The 18,865-nt window shown below is 55.0% G+C and overlaps 1 protein-coding gene across 2 annotated transcripts; it reads right to left on the reverse strand.

The window, feature by feature from the left end:
* Window positions 1–9,146: 9,146 nt before the first annotated feature.
* LOC137310071 (zinc finger protein 664-like) lies at window positions 9,147–15,049 on the reverse strand. 2 transcript variants are annotated; one of them, XM_067978039.1, is made up of 2 exons: window positions 15,006–15,049; window positions 9,147–11,549 (listed from the first exon to the last, which is right to left on the reverse strand). In XM_067978039.1, exon 2 carries the CDS (start codon window positions 11,089–11,091, stop codon window positions 10,405–10,407), a length of 687 nt encoding a protein of 228 aa, XP_067834140.1. In that variant the 5' UTR covers window positions 11,092–11,549; window positions 15,006–15,049; the 3' UTR covers window positions 9,147–10,404. The 2 variants fall into 2 exon arrangements, with proteins under 2 accessions (XP_067834140.1, XP_067834141.1); XM_067978040.1 differs by lacking the exon at window positions 15,006–15,049 and adding an exon at window positions 11,946–12,082.
* Window positions 15,050–18,865: the final 3,816 nt, after the last annotated feature.

The raw sequence follows: 18,865 nt of genomic DNA on the forward strand, positions 1-18,865 counted from the left end.
ACTGAGGGAGTGCGGCACTGTCGGAGGGGCAGTACTGAGGGAGTGATGCACTGTCGGAGGGTCAGTACTGAGGGAGTGCGGCACTGTCGGAGGGGCAGTACTGAGGGAGTGCTGCACTGTCGGAGGGTCAGTACTGAGGGAGTGATGCACTGTCGGAGGGGCAGTACTGAGGGAGTGATGCACTGTCGGAGGGTCAGTACTGAGGGAGTGATGCACTGTCGGAGGGTCAGTACTGAGGGAGTGATGCACTGTCGGAGGGTCAGTACTGAGGGAGCGCTGCACTGTCGGAGGGGCAGTACTGAGGGAGTGATGCACTGTCGGAGGGTCAGTACTGAGGGAGTGCTGCACTGTCGGAGGGTCAGTACTGAGGGAGTGCGACACTGTCGGAGGGTCAGTACTGAGGGAGTGCTGCACTGTCGGAGGGTCAGTACTGAGGGAGTGCGACACTGTCGGAGGGTCAGTACTGAGGGAGTGCTGCACTGTCGGAGGGTCAGTACTGAGGGAGTGCTGCACTGTCGGAGGGTCAGTACTGAGGGAGCGCTGCACTGTCGGAGGGTCAGTACTGAGGGAGTGCGGCACTGTCGGAGGGTCAGTACTGAGGGAATGCGGCACTGTCGGAGGGTCAGTACTGAGGGAGTGATGCACTGTCGGAGGGTCAGTACTGAGGGAGTGCGGCACTGTCGGAGGGGCAGTACTGAGGGAGTGATGCACTGTCGGAGGGTCAGTACTGAGGGAGCGCTGCACTGTCGGAGGGTCAGTACTGAGGGAGTGCTGCACTGTCGGAGGGTCAGTACTGAGGGAGTGCTGCACTGTCGGAGGGGCAGTACTGAGGGAGTGCTGCACTGTCAGAGGGGCAGTACTGAGGGAGTGCTGCACTGTCGGAGGGTCAGTACTGAGGGAGTGCTGCACTGTCGGAGGGGCAGTACTGAGGGAGTGCGACACTGTCGGAGGGTCAGTACTGAGGGAATGCGGCACTGTCGGAGGGGCAGTACTGAGGGAGTGCTGCACTGTCGGAGGGTCAGTACTGAGGGAGTGCTGCACTGTCGGAGGGGCAGTACTGAGGGAGTGCGACACTGTCGGAGGGTCAGTACTGAGGGAGTGCCGCACTGTCGGAGGGTCAGTACTGAGGGAGTGCTGCACTGTCGGAGGGTCAGTACTGAGGGAGTGCTGCACTGTCGGAGGTGCCACATTTCGGATGAGCTATTAAACCGAGGCCCCGTCTGCACCCTAAGGTGGACGCAAAAGATCATATTTCGAAGAAGAACAGGGGAGTTCTCCCTGGTGTCCTGGCCAATATTTATCCCTCAACTAACAGCATTAAACAGGTAACCCAGTCATTATCTCATTGCACACCAACCCTCACTTACAGTGAACAAAAGGTCCTCGTCAAATGCTCAGCAACACCTCCCTGGAGCTCCTACTGTCCATGATATAATGGTGGGTGAAATTAGGGGCAGAGGTTGAGGGAAATGGGTTTGAGGGGTTAGCCACTCCCACTTGATTCCATCTGAGTTTGGAGGAGCTGCCTCCCAGCGAGTCTTAAAGGGGACCAGCACTCTTTTGGCAGGAAAATTCTGGTGCAATTTTCGACCAGTTGTTTTGAGGTAATTCTGCCGCATTCACTGGCCTAAAACATGTGGTAACTGAGGGGGAAAATCCAGGCCACGAACTGCTGACAAAAGGTAGTTGGCCAATAATGGCTACTTGATAGTGACATCATTCAGAGAAGCTGCTCACATGGCCACCAGCAACCAATGAAAGGTTGGGGACCAGCACCCTGGTAACTGGTGCGATGATCTGACCTTTCTCCAGCTCTTTATTCATTCAATGGCAGAGGGAGGTTCAAGCCTCCAATACAATGACGATCGATGGGCTGTCCATTGATCATTGATCATTGCTCCTGGTCAGTTCAAGAGATGGAAATACACCACGCTGACAAACCATAGAGTACAGGCAAAATCCAAAAAAATCAGATTTATTGCAAGACATAAATGTATACAGAAGCACGCTATCTCAGCAGATCAGCAATGACACAGGCCCCGAGTTTCTGAAACAGTTCCCATGGTCTCCCACAACACCAGCATCGCCTCAGAGGGGAGGCTGGTGGGAATTTCAGGGCCAAATTATTTATACCAAAACTCTCAACCATTTTCTGAAATGAAAATACAAAGCATTTTAAAATTCTCCAGAGTCCTTTTCCAGGGTACTTAAACAAAACCTTGGAATGTAACTTGGGTGTGCCTTACCATTGAAGTATTATTGCCTGAGTGAACTGAGGCAACTAAGTATAACCTTCATCTTCTTTAAGTCAAGGTTAGGCTCTTTGAGGGACGCCCTCCTCCCTTGACTAAAGCAGGCATTTCATGTCACAAACGCTAATATTGAGACAACTACTTTCCCAAGAGGATGTCCCCCAATAGATCAGTCAGCACAGGGAAATGGCTCTGTTGTTTTGTCATAATAACACATCAAATAATGACGACCTGATGGGGATCGCCCCGTAGCCCATCTCCCAGGTAAAAGCCGGCATTCTCTTCCAACCTCAGTGTCCACTCCAGACACCTGGTGTAGACTGACATTCAAAGACGCAGCCTGTGGTCAAATCTGATCGGCAAGTTTCTTTTGATTTGGCAAGAGGAAGCACATGGCCATCACTACACACCATTCAAAATGACCAATGGCTGGAGGGATTGGTTGTGACACGATTCCCAGGGACCAATCCACTTTAGTGAGAGGTTGGAAACTTTGTACCCGCATAATTCAAAGCGACCAATTATAGGACCGATTTTGTGACCATAGTAAACGAACCCTCCTCATTCTTCTTGACCTTTGACACGGTTGACCACACCATCCTCCTCCAACACCTCTCCTCCATCGTCCAGCTGGGTGGGACTGCGCTCACCTGGTTCCATTCTTATCTATCCAGTCGTAGCCAGAGAATCACCTGCAATGGCTTCTCTTCCCACTCCCGCACCGTTACCTCTGGAGTCCCCCAAGGATCGATCCTTCGCCCCCTCCTATTTCTCATCTCCACGCTGCCCCTCGGTGACATCATCCTAAAACACAACGTCAGGTTCCACATGTACACTGACGACCCCCAGCTCGACCTCACCACCACCTCCCTCGACCCCTCCACTGTCTCCCATTTGTCACACTGCTTTCCGACATCCAGTCCTGGATGAGCCGATGTTTCCTCCGATTGGGAAGACTGAAGCCATTGTCTTTTGTCCCTGCTGCAAACTCCGTTCCCCAGACCCCCGACTCCATCCCTCTCCCTGGCCACTGTCTGAGGCTGAACCAGACCGTTCGCAACCTTGGGGTCCTATTTGACCCTGAGATGAGCTTCTGACCCCATATCCGCTCCATCACCAAGACCGCCTACTTCCCCCTAACATCGCCCGTCTCCACCCCTCCCTCAGCTCATCTGCTGCTGAAACCCTCATCCATCTTGTTATCTCCAAACTTAACTATTCCAATGTTCTCCTGGACGGCCTCCCATCTTCCACCCTCCATAAACTTGAGCTCATCCAAAACTCTGCTGCCCGTATCCTAACTCTCACCAAGTCCCGTTCTCCCATCACCCCCTGTGATCACTGACCTACACTGGCTCCCAGTTCCAGGTTTAGAAATTCTTATCCTTGTTTTCAAATCCCTCCATGGCCTCGTCCCCTCCCTATCTCTGTAACCCCCTCCAGCCCTATAAACCCTCCGCGATCTCTGCGCTCCTCCAATTCTGGCCTCTTGCGCATCCTCGATTTTAATCGCTCCACCATTGGCGGCCGTGCCTTCAGCCGCCTAAGCTCTAAGTTCTGAAATTCTCTCCCTAAACCTCTCTACCTCTCTCTCCTCCTTCAAGACACTCCTTAAAACCTACCACTCTGAGCAAGCTTTTAGTCACCAGTCCTAATATCTCCTTCTTTAGCTTGGTGTCTATTTTTGTTTGAAAACGATCCTGTGAAGCGCCTTGGGATGTTCTCCTACATTAAAGGCGCTATATAAATGCAAGTTGTTGTTATATAAATGCAAGTTGTTGTTGTAAAGATGGGATCGGAGTAGCAGAGGGAGTAAGTCTCTGCGGATCCCACCAATGACTCCCATTCATTTGCTGCTGTGGGAATGTTCTTACTCACAGTTCCTGTCTCCTTTCACATAACATCTATTGATTTTAGAGGCACTTTGTGCCTACATGTCTGGTTTGATGCAGTGGGAAGATTGTAAAATAACTTACTCTGGAGTTTTCCTGTACCTCTATTTCACTCTCTGTGTTTTTTCTTGATATTTGTCTCTCTCGGTGTCTCGCTACATTAACAGCCTCCCCACCTCCTCCTTCCACGTCTGTCGAGGATATTCTGCTGTCAAGGACAGGGATTCCTGCAGATGTTTAAGAGTGTTGGAACCATTCCCTTTCACTACTTTTAGCTGGAGATCAGGCTCTCTCCCTCCCCCGTTAACCCCTCTCCTGGAGGTACCGACCCATCGCTTTGCTATGAACCCACAGGCACTGCCCCTTCCAGTAGAAATGACCATTCGTCATGTGTGTCCAGACACCGAGTGGCCGGTATTTGACTGACGGGGGTGGGATGGGGGCGGAGTTACAGTCCACTCACATCCTGTCCCACCCGAACTTCCCAGTGTGGCTCACTGGGCAGTGATCAGGAGCAGGAACATTAGCTTCTTTTTCCCTTTCCTAGGAAGAACATAAGAAATAGGAGCAGGAGTAGGCCATTCGGCCCTTCAATCCTGCTCCCCCATTCAATAAGATCATGGCTGATCTTCGACCTCAACTCCACTTTCCCGCCCGATCCCCATATCCCGTGATTCCACTTGAGTCCAGGAATCTATCGATCTCAGCCTTGAATATATTCAATGACTGACCATCCACAGCCCTCTGGGGTAGAGAATTCCAAAGATTCACAACCCTCTGTGTGAAGAAATCCCTCCTCATCTCAGTCTTGAATGGCCGACCCCTTAGCCTGCAACTATGCCCCCTCGTTCTAGACTCTCCAGCCAGGGGAAACAATCTCTCAGCATCTTATATGTTTCAATTGGATCACCTCTCATTCTTCTAAACTCCAGAGAGTATCGGCCCATTCTACTCAATCTCTTCTCATAGGACAACTCTCCCATCCCAGGAATTAATCTAGTGAACCTTCGCTGCACTGCCTCTAAGGCAAGTATATCCTTCCTTAGATAAGGAGACCAAAACTGTACACAGTACTCCAGGTGAGGTCTCACCAAAGCCCAGTACAACTGTAGTAAGACTTCCTTATTCTTGTACTCCAACTCCCTTGCAATAAAGGCCAACATGCCATTTGCTTTCCTAATTGCCTGCTGTACCTATATGTTAACTTTCTGTGTTTCTTGTACGGAAACCCAAGTCTGTTGCATTTAATAGTTTCTCATCATTTAAAAAATATTCTGTTTTTCTATTTTTCCTACCAAAGTGAATAACCTCACATTTCCCCACATTAGACTCCATCTGCCAGCCCAGAGATGCCAAGGCTATTTGTAGTGTCCCCACTACTGTCCCTGGAATGGACCCTCCCCCATGTCCCCATTACTGTCCCTGGAATGGACCCTCCCCCATGTCCCCATTACTGTCCCTGGAATGGACCCTCCCCCATGTTCCCATTACTGTCCCTGGAATGGACCCTCCCCCATGTTCCCACTACTGTCCCTGGAATGGACCCTCCCCCATGTTCCCATTACTGTCCCTGGAATGGACCCTCCCCCATGTCCCCACTACTGTCCCTGGAATGGACCCTCCCCCATGTCTCCACTACTGTCCCTGGAATGGACCCTCCCCCATGTCCCCACTACTGTCCCTGGAATGGACCCTCCCCCATGTTCCCATTACTGTCCCTGGAATGGACCCTCCCCCATGTCCCCACTACTGTCCCTGGAATGGACCCTCCCCCATATCCCCACTACTGTCCCTGGAATGCACCCTCCCCCATGTCCCCACTACTGTCCCTGGAATGGACCCTCCCCCATGTCCCCACTACTGTCCCTGGAATGGACCCTCCCCCATGTTCCCATTACTGTCCCTGGAATGCACCCTCCCCCATGTCCCCACTACTGTCCCTGGAATGGACCCTCCCCCATGTCCCCACTACTGTCCCAGGAATGGACCCTCCCCCATGTCCCCACGACTGTCCCAGGAATGGACCCTCCCCCATGTTCCCATTACTGTCCCTGGAATGGACCCTCCCCCATGTCCCCACTACTGTCCCTGGAATGGACCCTCCCCCATGTCCCCACTACTGTCCCTGGAATGGACCCTCCCCCATGTTCCCATTACTGTCCCTGGAATGGACCCTCCCCCATGTCCCCACTACTGTCCCTGGAATGGACCCTCCCCCATGTTCCCATTACTGTCCCTGGAATGGACCCTCCCCCATGTCCCCACTACTGTCCCAGGAATGGACCCTCCCCCATGTCCCCACGACTGTCCCAGGAATGGACCCTCCCCCATGTTCCCATTACTGTCCCTGGAATGCACCCTCCCCCATGTCCCCACTACTGTCCCTGGAATGGACCCTCCCCCATGTCCCCACTACTGTCCCTGGAATGGACCCTCCCTCATATCCCCACTACTGTCCCAGGAATGGACCCTCCCCCATGTCCCCACGACTGTCCCAGGAATGGACCCTCCCCCATGTTCCCATTACTGTCCCTGGAATGGACCCTCCCCCATATCCCCACTACTGTCCCTGGAATGGACCCTCCCCCATGTCCCCATTACTGTCCCTGGAATGGACCCTCCCCCATGTCCCCACTACTGTCCCTGGAATGGACCCTCCCCCATTTCCCCACTACTGTCCCTGGAATGGACCCTCCCCCATGTCCCCACTACTGTCCCTGGAATGGACCCTCCCCCATGTTCCCATTACTGTCCCTGGAATGGACCCTCCCCCATGTTCCCATTACTGTCCCTGGAATGGACCCTCCCCCATGTTCCCATTACTGTCCCTGGAATGGACCCTCCCCCATGTCCCCATTACTGTCCCTGGAATGCACCCTCCCCCATGTTCCCATTACTGTCCCTGGAATGGACCCTCCCCCATGTCCCCACTACTGTCCCTGGAATGGACCCTCCCCCATGTCCCCACTACTGTCCCTGGAATGGACCCTCCCCCATATCCCCACTACTGTTCCTGGAATGGACCCTCCCCCATATCCCCACTACTGTCCCTGGAATGGACCCTCCCCCATGTCCCCACTACTGTCCCTGGAATGGACCCTCCCCCATGTTCCCATTACTGTCCCAGGAATGGACCCTCCCCCATGTTCCCACTACTGTCCCTGGAATGGACCCTCCCCCATGTCCCCACTACTGTCCCAGGAATGGACCCTCCCCCATGTCCCCACGACTGTCCCAGGAATGGACCCTCCCCCATATCCCCACTACTGTTCCTGGAATGGACCCTCCCCCATGTCCCCATTACTGTCCCTGGAATGGACCCTCCCCCATGTCCCCATTACTGTCCCTGGAATGGACCCTCCCCCATGTCCCCACTACTGTCCCTGGAATGGACCCTCCCCCATGTCCCCACTACTGTCCCTGGAATGGACCCTCCCCCATGTCCCCACTACTGTCCCTGGAATGGACCCTCCCCCATGTTCCCATTACTGTCCCTGGAATGGACCCTCCCTCATATCCCCATTACTGTCCCTGGAATGGACCCTCCCCCATGTCCCCATTACTGTCCCTGGAATGGACCCTCCCCCATGTCCCCACTACTGTCCCTGGAATGGACCCTCCCCCATGTCCCCACTACTGTCCCTGGAATGGACCCTCCCCCATGTTCCCATTACTGTCCCTGGAATGGACCCTCCCTCATATCCCCATTACTGTCCCTGGAATGGACCCTCCCCCATGTCCCCATTACTGTCCCTGGAATGGACCCTCCCCCATGTCCCCACTACTGTCCCTGGAATGGACCCTCCCCCATGTCCCCATTACTGTCCCTGGAATGGACCCTCCCCCATGTCCCCACTACTGTCCCTGGAATGGACCCTCCCCCATGTTCCCATTACTGTCCCTGGAATGGACCCTCCCTCATATCCCCATTACTGTCCCTGGAATGGACCCTCCCCCATGTTCCCATTACTGTCCCTGGAATGGACCCTCCCCCATGTCCCCACTACTGTCCCTGGAATGGACCCTCCCCCATGTTCCCATTACTGTCCCTGGAATGGACCCTCCCTCATATCCCCATTACTGTTCCTGGAATGGACCCTCCCCCATATCCCCACTACTGTCCCTGGAATGGACCCTCCCCCATGTCCCCACTACTGTCCCTGGAATGGACCCTCCCCCATGTCCCCACTACTGTCCCTGGAATGGACCCTCCCCCATGTCCCCACTACTGTCCCTGGAATGGACCCTCCCCCATATCCCCATTACTGTTCCTGGAATGGACCCTCCCCCATATCCCCACTACTGTCCCTGGAATGGACCCTCCCCCATGTCCCCACTACTGTCCCTGAAATGGACCCTCCCCCATATCCCCATGACTGTTCCTGGAATGGACCCTCCCTCATATCCCCATTACTGTTCCTGGAATGGACCCTCCCTCATATCCCCATTACTGTTCCTGGAATGGACCCTCCCTCATATCCCCATTACTGTCCCTGGAATGGACCCTCCCCCATATCCCCATTACTGTCCCTGGAATGGACCCTCCCCCATATCCCCATTACTGTTCCTGGAATGGACCCTCCCTCATATCCCCATTACTGTCCCTGGAATGGACCCTCTCCCATATCCCCACTACTGTTCCTGGAATGGACCCTCCCTCATATCCCCATTACTGTCCCTGGAATGGACCCTCCCTCATGTCCCCACTACTGTTCCTGGAATGGACCCTCCCTCATATCCCCATTACTGTCCCTGGAATGGACCCTCCCTCATATCCCCATTACTGTCCCTGGAATGGACCCTCCCCCATGTCCCCATTACTGTCCCTGGAATGGACCCTCCCTCATGTCCCCACTACTGTTCCTGGAATGGACCCTCCCTCATATCCCCATTACTGTTCCTGGAATGGACCCTCCCTCATATCCCCATTACTGTCCCTGGAATGGACCCTCCCTCATATCCCCATTACTGTCCCTGGAATGGACCCTCCCTCATATCCCCATTACTGTCCCTGGAATGGACCCTCCCTCATATCCCCATTACTGTTCCTGGAATGGACTCGCCCTCATGTCTCCATGCTGATAGATCAACAGATAATCAACAACAACTTGCATTTATATAGCGCCTTTAACTTAATAAAACGTCCCAAGATGCTTCACAGGAGCGATTATCAAACAAAATTTGACACCGAGCCGCATAAGGAGATATTAGGACAGGTGACCAAAAGCTTGGTCAAAGAGGGAGGTTTTAAGAAGCATCTTAAAGGGAGAGAGAGAGGTGAGAATACCTACGAGGTGCCCCTCTAATGAAATGCATATGTAGTAAGCTTTCAGTAGCTCAATAAGATGCCTCCATAACAAAATGGCAGTATGGTAAACCAAGGGTTAATATAAGTGGCCCATTTTGCTAGCTAGAATTAGAACAATGAGCTTTTCAAATGAGCTTATCCTTGACCATTCGTTTATGTTATTAATTTCCTGTATGAAAATGTATGCTTTATTATGAATTCTGGGGTAAGCAGGTGTCGGGAGTGTTGTTTTGCAGCTACCTAATGAATGGATCCTTATAGCAAGGCGATATGATAAGCTGAATTCTGGGGTAAGCAGGTGTAGGGAGTGTTGTTTTGCAGCTACCTAATGAATGGATCCTTATTTCGGACAAGGTCGAAAAACATCCCAGGCCTGAGATAAGTGAGACTCCCTTTCCTGTGACCTACGCATGAACAGGTATCACCTGTGAGTGGTCGGTCATTATGTCAGTTAGTATGGCTTGCCCAGACTCAGCTTATGATTGGTTTTAACCCCTTGCTACTCATGTCCCTCCCCACTCTGAAAATGTATAATTGTGTGAACTTTGACTGTGTAAATTGCCTGTTCTATGAGATTGACCAGACTCTGTCAAGAGTTGAAATCAATTCTATAGATACGGCCAGCTGCAGCTAATAAATTGTGTTAAAACTTTCAAGTGTATTCGCTTTCAGTTTTTGCTGAACCAGACTAAGAGTAAAGAATCCGGTATCGTCAGAGGCGGAGAGGTTTAGGGAGGGAATTCCAGAGCTTAGGGCCGAGGCAGCTGAAGGCACGGCCGCCAATGGTGGAGTGATGAAAATCGGAGATGTGCAAGAGACCAGAATTGGAGGAGCGCAGAGATCTCGGTGGGTTGTAGGGTGGGGGTGATTACAGAGATAGGGAGGGGCGAGGCCATGGAGGGATTGGAAAACAAGGATGAGAATTTTAAAATCGGGGAGTCTGGAGGAGTTTCTATTCTGGAGGAGTTTCTATACACTGGTGTATCGCGAGAGAGGAGGAGTAGGTGAAACAGTCCTGACACACCTCACACTGGAAGGGTTTGTCTCCTGTGTGGGTCCGCTGGTGGACCAGGAGGTCTGATGGATGTGTGAAGGCTTTGTTACAGAACTCACACCGGAAGGGGTGCTCAGCCGTGTGGGTCCGCTGGTGGACCAGGAGATTCGATGATTGTGTAAAGGATTTGTCACACACCTCACACCTGAAGGGTTTCTCCCCCGTGTGAACACGCTGGTGTTGCAGGAGACTCGATGATCGCAGAAACGCTCTGTTACACACCTCACACCTGAAGGGTCTCTCCCCTGTATGGATCCTTTGGTGTTCCAGGAGATGTGACGACTTCATGAATGCTTTGTCACACACCTCGCACCGGAACGGTTTCTCCCCGGTGTGCGTGCGCTGGTGGACCAGGAGGTTTGAAGACTTTGTGAAAGCTTTGTCACAAATCTCACACTTGAACGGTTTCTCACTTCTGTGCATATGCCAGTGCTGCAAGAGGTTGGACGATTGTGCAAAGTCCTTGTGACACACCTCACACTTGAACGGCCTCTCACCCGTGTGTGCGCGCTGGTGATTCACAAGACTCGATGACCGAATGAAGACCTTGTCACACACCTCACACTTGAATGGTTTCTCTCCCATGATAGTGCCCTGTTGGAGGTACGATGATTCTCAGAGACTCTGTTACAGACCTGGCACCTGAGCTGCTTCTTGCCCGGGTATCAGGAGGTCCAACCACCATTGGAAAGTCTTCTCCTCCACCTCACCCGTGACTCATGAGGTTTGATGAATGAATCCAGCTCCTCACACACACCTCACCTTCAACGGCCTCTCAACTCAGTGGATCTTCTGCTCTTTCAGGAGCTTCAGGAACCTGAGGGACTTCTTCCCAGCCCCCAGCCCCCGGACTGGACAATCTCCCCCAGGCCCATTTGATGGGACGCTGGACACTGATGATCGGTGTCACTTGGGATGATGTACCGAAGTTCTCTGGTCCGATGGGATTACTGGAGATGTCTCACTGTGAGGTTGTCCTTTGGGTGTAGACTGGGATCTACCTGTGGTGTTTACCCTCTCTGGTTTAATACCGTGCGGTATTTCTGTAAAACAATAAAATAATTGATGATTTGCCCCCAGTTCTCTGCGGTCTGTGAAGATGCTGACCCCACCCCCCAACCCCCCTCACCGGGAGACTGGTCCACGGCGAGGGCTCAGCGGGTGACCTGGCTCGGGGAGTCTCAGAGCCCAGCGCAGGGCTCCCTCCACCAGGCACATACTCTGCTCCTTCCATGACCGATCAATCGAGAGTGATCGGGAGCCCATAGTGATCGGGAGTGAGAGTGATCGGGAGTCTAGAGATCAGCAGTGAGAGTGATGGGGAGTCCATACTGTGGTTTCTTGTCCTCTTTCTATCCCTAGGGTCCCGATGCCTAAGATGGTGCCCAACCTGGATGAGATGAATTGAGCACAGACGAGGGAGAGATGGAAAATCTCACCGTCCTCAGGACCACAACAGGCCGCCCTCTCCTTGCCATTGTTCTTATCCTCCACTTTCATTAGTACAGAGGAACAGGAAGAGGCCATTCAGCCCCTCGAGCCTGTTCCATCATTCAATCATGGCTGATCTGTATCTTAACTCCATCTCCAGCCTTGGTTCCGTAACCCTTAATACCCTTGTCCAACAAAAATCGATTAATCTCAGTTTTGAAATTTTCAATCGACCCTCAGTCTCAACAGCTTTTTGGGGGAAGAGAGTTCCAGATTTCCACTCCCCTTTGTGTGAAGAAATGCTTCCTGACATTTGGACAAACCCTGTCCCTCACTCTCTGGATATTATTGCACACAATCTGTACAAACCCTGTTCCCTCACTCTCTGGATATTATTGTACACAATCTGGACAAACCCTGTTCCCTCACCCTCTGGATATTATTGTACACAATCTGTACAAACCCTGTTCCTTCACTCTCTGGATATTATTGTACACAATCTGTACAAACCCTGTTCCCTCACTCTCTGGATATTATTGTACACAATCTGTACAAACCCTGTTCCCTCACTCTCTGGATATTATTGTACACAATCTGTACAAACCCTGTCCCTTCACTCTCTGGATATTATTGTACACAATCTGTACAAACCCTGTTCCCTCACTCTCTGGATATTATTGTACACAATCTGTACAAACCCTGTTCACTCACTCTCTGGATATTATTGTACACAATCTGTACAAACCCTGTTCCCTCAGTCTCTGGATATTATTGTAAACAATCTATACAAACCCTGTCCCTTCACTCTCTGGATATTATTGTCCACAATCTGTACAAACCCTGTTCCCTCACCCTCTGGATATTATTGTACACAATCTGTACAAACCCTGTTCCCTCACTCTCTGGATATTATTGTACACAATCTGGACAAACCCTGTTCCCTCACCCTCTGGATATTATTGTACACAATCTGTACAAACCCTGTCCCTTCACTCTCTGGATATTATTGTACACAATCTGTACAAACCCTGTTCCCCTCACTCGCTGGATATTATTGTACACAATCTGCACAAACCCTGTCCCTTCACTCTCTGGATATTATTGTACACAATCTGTACAAACACTGTCCCCTCACTCGCTGGATATTATTGTACACAATCTGTACAAACACTGTCCCCTCACTCGCTGGATATTATTGTACACAATCTGTACAAACCCTGTTCCCCTCACTCTCTGGATATTATTGTACACATTCTGTACAAACCTTGTTCCTTCACTCTCTGGATATTATTGTACACAATCTGTACAAACCCTGTCCCTTCACTCTCTGGATATTATTGTACACAATCTGTACAAACCCTGTTCCCTCACTCTCTGGATATTATTGTACACAATCTGTACAAACCCTGTCCCTTCACTCTCTGGATATTATTGTACACAATCTGGACAAACCCTGTTCCTTCACTCTCTGGATATTATTGTACACAATCTGTACAAACCCTGTTCCCTCACTCTCTGGATATTATTGAACACAATCTGTACAAACCCTGTCCTTTCACTCTCTGGATATTATTGTACACAATCTGTACAAACCCTGTTCCTTCACTCTCTGGATATTATTGTACACAATCTGTACAAACCCTGTCCCTTCACTCTCTGGATATTATTGTACACAATCTGTACAAACCCTGTCCCTTCACTCTCTGGATATTATTGTACACAATCTGTACAAACCCTGTTCCTTCACTCTCTGGATATTATTGTACACAATCTGTACAAACCCTGTCCCTTCACTCTCTGGATATTATTGCACACAATCTGTACAAACCCTGTCCCCTCACTCTCTGGATATTACTGTACACAATCTGTACAAACCCTGTTCCTTCACTCTCTGGATATTATTGTCCACAATCTGTACAAACCCTGTTCCCTCACTCTCTGGATATTATTGTACACAATCTGTACAAACACTGTCCCCTCACTCGCTGGATATTATTGTACACAATCTGTACAAACACTGTCCCCTCACTCGCTGGATATTATTGTACACAATCTGTACAAACCCTGTTCCCCTCACTCTCTGGATATTATTGTACACAATCTGTACAAACCCTGTCCCTTCACTCTCTGGATATTATTGTACACAATCTGTACAAACCCTGTTCCCTCACTCTCTGGATATTATTGTACACAATCTGTACAAACCCTGTTCCTTCACTCTCTGGATATTATTGTACACAATCTGTACAAACCCTGTCCCTTCACTCTCTGGATATTATTGTACACAATCTGTACAAACCCTGTCCCTTCACTCTCTGGATATTATTGTACACAATCTGTACAAACCCTGTTCCCTCACTCTCTGGATATTATTGTACACAATCTGTACAAACCCTGTCCCTTCACTCTCTGGATATTATTGTACACAATCTGTACAAACCCTGTCCCTTCACTCTCTGGATATTATTGTACACAATCTGTACAAACCCTGTCCCTTCACTCTCTGGATATTATTGTACACAATCTGTACAAACCCTGTTCCCTCACTCTCTGGATATTATTGTACACAATCTGTACAAACCCTGTTCCCTCACTCTCTGGATATTATTGTACACAATCTGTACAAACCCTGTTCCCTCACTCTCTGGATATTATTGTACACAATCTGTACAAACCCTGTTCCTTCACTCTCTGGATATTATTGTACACAATCTGTACAAACCCTGTCCCTTCACTCTCTGGATATTATTGTACACAATCTGTACAAACCCTGTTCCTTCACTCTCTGGATATTATTGTACACAATCTGTACAAACCCTGTCCCTTCACTCTCTGGATATTATTGTACACAATCTGTACAAACCCTGTTCCCTCACTCTCTGGATATTATTGTACACAATCTGTACAAACCCTGTTCCCTCACTCTCTGGATATTATTGTACACAATCTGTACAAACCCTGTTCCCTCACTCTCTGGATATTATTGTACACAATCTGTACAAACCCTGTCCCTTCACTCTCTGGATATTATTGTACACAATCTGTACAAACCCTGTCCCTTCACTCACCCTCTCCACTCTCCTCACTTGGTTTTCAGACACTGGCAGGAAGTGAACCAGCTGCGGAAGGGGAGGAGAGAATGGGCAGGGTGGGTGGGCTCTCTGATTGACACGTCGAACAGCCAATCAGGTGTTCTGGAACCCACTCACATCTGGCCTGTCAATCCTCGTTCTTGACCAATCAGTTTGAGCTGGGTGCGGGACTTCACCTTCATGCTGTGAGACTGGTGGGAAATTGAAAGCAGCCCCTGCCTGACTGATTGGGAATGAGGGGAGAACTTGCATTTATATGGCACCTTTCACAACCTCAGGACGTCCCAACACGATTCACAGGCAATGAAGTTCTTTTGAAGAGTAGACGCAGTTGTAATGTCGGAAACGCAGCCGCCAAATTTCGCACAGCAAGTTCCCACAAACAGCAATGTGATATCAACCAGAAAATCTGTTTTTTAGTGATGTTGAGGAATAAATATTGGCCAGGACATCGGGGAGAACTGCCCTGCTCTTCTTTGAATAATGCAATGGGATCTTTTATGTCCACCAGAGAGGGCAGACGGGGCCTCAGTTTAACAATCTCATGTGAAAGACGGCACCTCTGACAGTGCTGCGCTCCCTCAGCCTTGAACTGGAGTGTCAAACTAGATTATGTGCTCACCCGGGGTCTGTGGTCCGTTCATCACACACCCACAGGTGATGTCAGAAACTCTTCTCATCCCCCCCCCCACACACCGAGCTCCCCCCCCCACACACACCGAGCTCCCCCCCACACACACCGAGCTCCCCCCCCCACACACACCGAGCTCCCCCCCCCCCCACACCGAGCTCCCCCCCCCACACACACCGAGTCCCCCCCCACCACACACCGAGCCCCCCCCCACACACACCGAGCTCCCCCCCCCCCCCACACCGAGCTCCCCCCCCCACACACACCGAGCTCCCCCCCCCCCCCACACCGAGCTCCCCCCCCCCCCACACCGAGCTCCCCCCCCCCCCACACCGAGCTCCCCCCCCCCCCCAACACCGAGCTCCCCCCCCCCCCACACACACCGAGCTCCCCCCCCCCCCACACCGAGCTCCCCCCCCCCCCACACCGAGCTCCCCCCCCCCCACACCGAGCTCCCCCCCCCCCCACACCGAGCCCCCCCCCACCACACACCGAGCCCCCCCCCCACACACCGAGCTCCCCCCCCCCCCACACCGAGCTCCCCCCCCCCCCCACACCGAGCTCCCCCCCCCCCCACACCGAGTCCCCCCCCACCACACACCGAGCCCCCCCCCCACACACCGAGCTCCCCCCCCCCCCACACCGATCTCCCCCCCCCCCCCACACCGAGCCCCCCCCCCCCCACACACTGAGCCCCCCCCCCACACACCGAGCTCCCCCCCCCCCCACACCGAGCCCCCCCCCCCCCACACCGAGCTCCCCCCCCCCCCACACCGAGCTCCCCCCCCCCCACACCGAGCTCCCCCCCCCCCACACACCGAGCCCCCCCCCCACACACCGAGCTCCCCCCCCCACACACACCGAGCTCCCCCCCCCCCACACCGAGCTCCCCCCCACACACACCGAGCTCCCCCCCCCCACACACACCGAGCCCCCCCCCACACACACCGAGCTCCCCCCCCCCACACACACCGAGCCCCCCCCCACACACACCGAGCTCCCCCCCCCCCCACACCGAGCTCCCCCCCCCCACACACACCGAGCCCCCCCCCACACACACCGAGCTCCCCCCCCCCCCACACCGAGCTCCCCCCCCCACACACACCGAGCCCCCCCCCACACACACCGAGCTCCCCCCCCCCCCCACACCGAGCTCCCCCCCCCCCACACCGAGCTCCCCCCCCCACACACACACACCGAGCTCCCCCCCCCCCCCCACACACACACACCGAGCTCCCCCCCCCCCACACCGAGCCCCCCCCCCCACACACACACACCGAGCCCCCCCCCCCACACACACACACCGAGCTCCCCCCCCCCCCACACCGAGCCCCCCCCCCCCACACCGAGCCCCCCCCCCCCACACCGAGCCCCCCCCCCCCCACACACACACCGAGCTCCCCCCCCCCCCACACACACACCGAGCTCCCCCCACCCCACACACCGAGCTCCCCCCCCCCCCCACACACCGAGCCCCCCCCCCCCCACACACCGAGCCCCCCCCCCCCCACACACACACCGAGCCCCCCCCCCCCCACACCGAGCTCCCCCCCCCCACACACACACACCGAGCCCCCCCCCCCCACACCGAGCCTCCCCCCCACACACACACACCGAGCCCCCCCCCCCCCCACAGACACACACCGAGCCCCCCCCCCCCCACAGACACACACCGAGCTCCCCCCCCCCCCACACCGAGCCCCCCCCCACACACCGAGCCCCCCCCCCCACACACCGAGCCCCCCCCCCACACACACCGAGCCCCCCCCCCACACACCGAGCCCCACCCCAAACACCGAGCCCCCCCCCCACACACACCGAGCCCCCCCCCCCCACACACCGAGCCCCCCCCCCACACACACCGAGCTCCCCCCCCCCCCCCCACACCGAGCTCCCCCCCTCCCACACCGAGCCCCCCCCCCCACACCGAGCCCCCCCCCCACACACACACCGAGCCCCCCCCCCCCACACACACACCGAGCCCCCCCCCCCACACACACCGAGCCCCCCCCCCCCCACACCGAGCCCCCCCCCCCCCCACACCGAGCCCCCCCCCCCACATACCGAGCCCCCCCCCCCCCACATCGAGCCCCCCCCCCCCCACACCGAGCCCCCCCCCCCCCACACACACCAAGCCCCCCCCCCCCCCCACACACACCGAGCTCCCCCCCCCCCCACACACACCGAGCCCCCCCCCCACACACACCGAGCTCCCCCCCCCCACACACACACCGAGCTCCCCCCCCCCACACACACACCGAGCCCCCCCCCCACACACACCGAGCTCCCCCCCCCACACACACACCGAGCTCCCCCCCCCCCCACACACACCGAGCCCCCCCCCCACACACACCGAGCTCCCCCCCCCCACACACACCGAGCCCCCCCCCCACACACACCGAGCTCCCCCCCCCCCCCACACACACACCGAGCTCCCCCCCCCCCCCCCACACACACCGAGCTCCCCCCCCCCCCCACACACACCGAGCTCCCCCCCCCCCCACACACACCGAGCTCCCCCCCCCCCCACACACACCGAGCTCCCCCCCCCCCACACACGGAGCTCCCCCCACCCCCGTGGACCCACTCTCTCCCCCCCCGTGGACCCACTCTGTTCCCCCCCCCCCACCCCTGGACCCACTCTCTCCCCCCCCGTGGACCCACTCTCTTCCCCCCCCCCTGGACCCACTCTCTCCCCCCACCCCCGTGGACCCACTCTCTCCCCCCCCGTGGACCCACTCTGTTCCCCCCCCCCCCCCTGCACCCACTCTCTCCCCCCCCGTGGACCCACTCTCCCCCCCCCCCCCCTGGACCCACTCTCTCCCCCCCCGTGGACCCACTCTCTCCCCCCCCCGTGGACCCACTCTCTCCCCCCCCCGTGGACCCCCTCTCTCCCCCCCCCCCCCCTGGACCCACTCTCTCCCCCCCGTGGACCCACTCTCTCCCCCCCCCCCCCGTGGACCCACTCTCTCCCCCCCCCCCCCCCGTGGACCCACTCTCTCCCCCCCCCTGGACCCACTCTCTCCCCCCCGTGGACCCACTCTCTCCCCCCCCCTGGACCCACTCTCTCCCCCCCATGGACCCACTCTCTCCCCCCCCGTGGACCCACTCTGTTCCCCCCCCCCCACCCCTGGACCCACTCTCTCCCCCCCCGTGGACCCACTCTCTCCCCCCCCGTGGACCCACTCTCTCCCCCCCCGTGGAC

Source organism: Heptranchias perlo, unplaced genomic scaffold, assembly GCF_035084215.1.
Source record: "Heptranchias perlo isolate sHepPer1 unplaced genomic scaffold, sHepPer1.hap1 HAP1_SCAFFOLD_210, whole genome shotgun sequence".
Classification (NCBI taxonomy): domain Eukaryota; kingdom Metazoa; phylum Chordata; class Chondrichthyes; order Hexanchiformes; family Hexanchidae; genus Heptranchias; species Heptranchias perlo.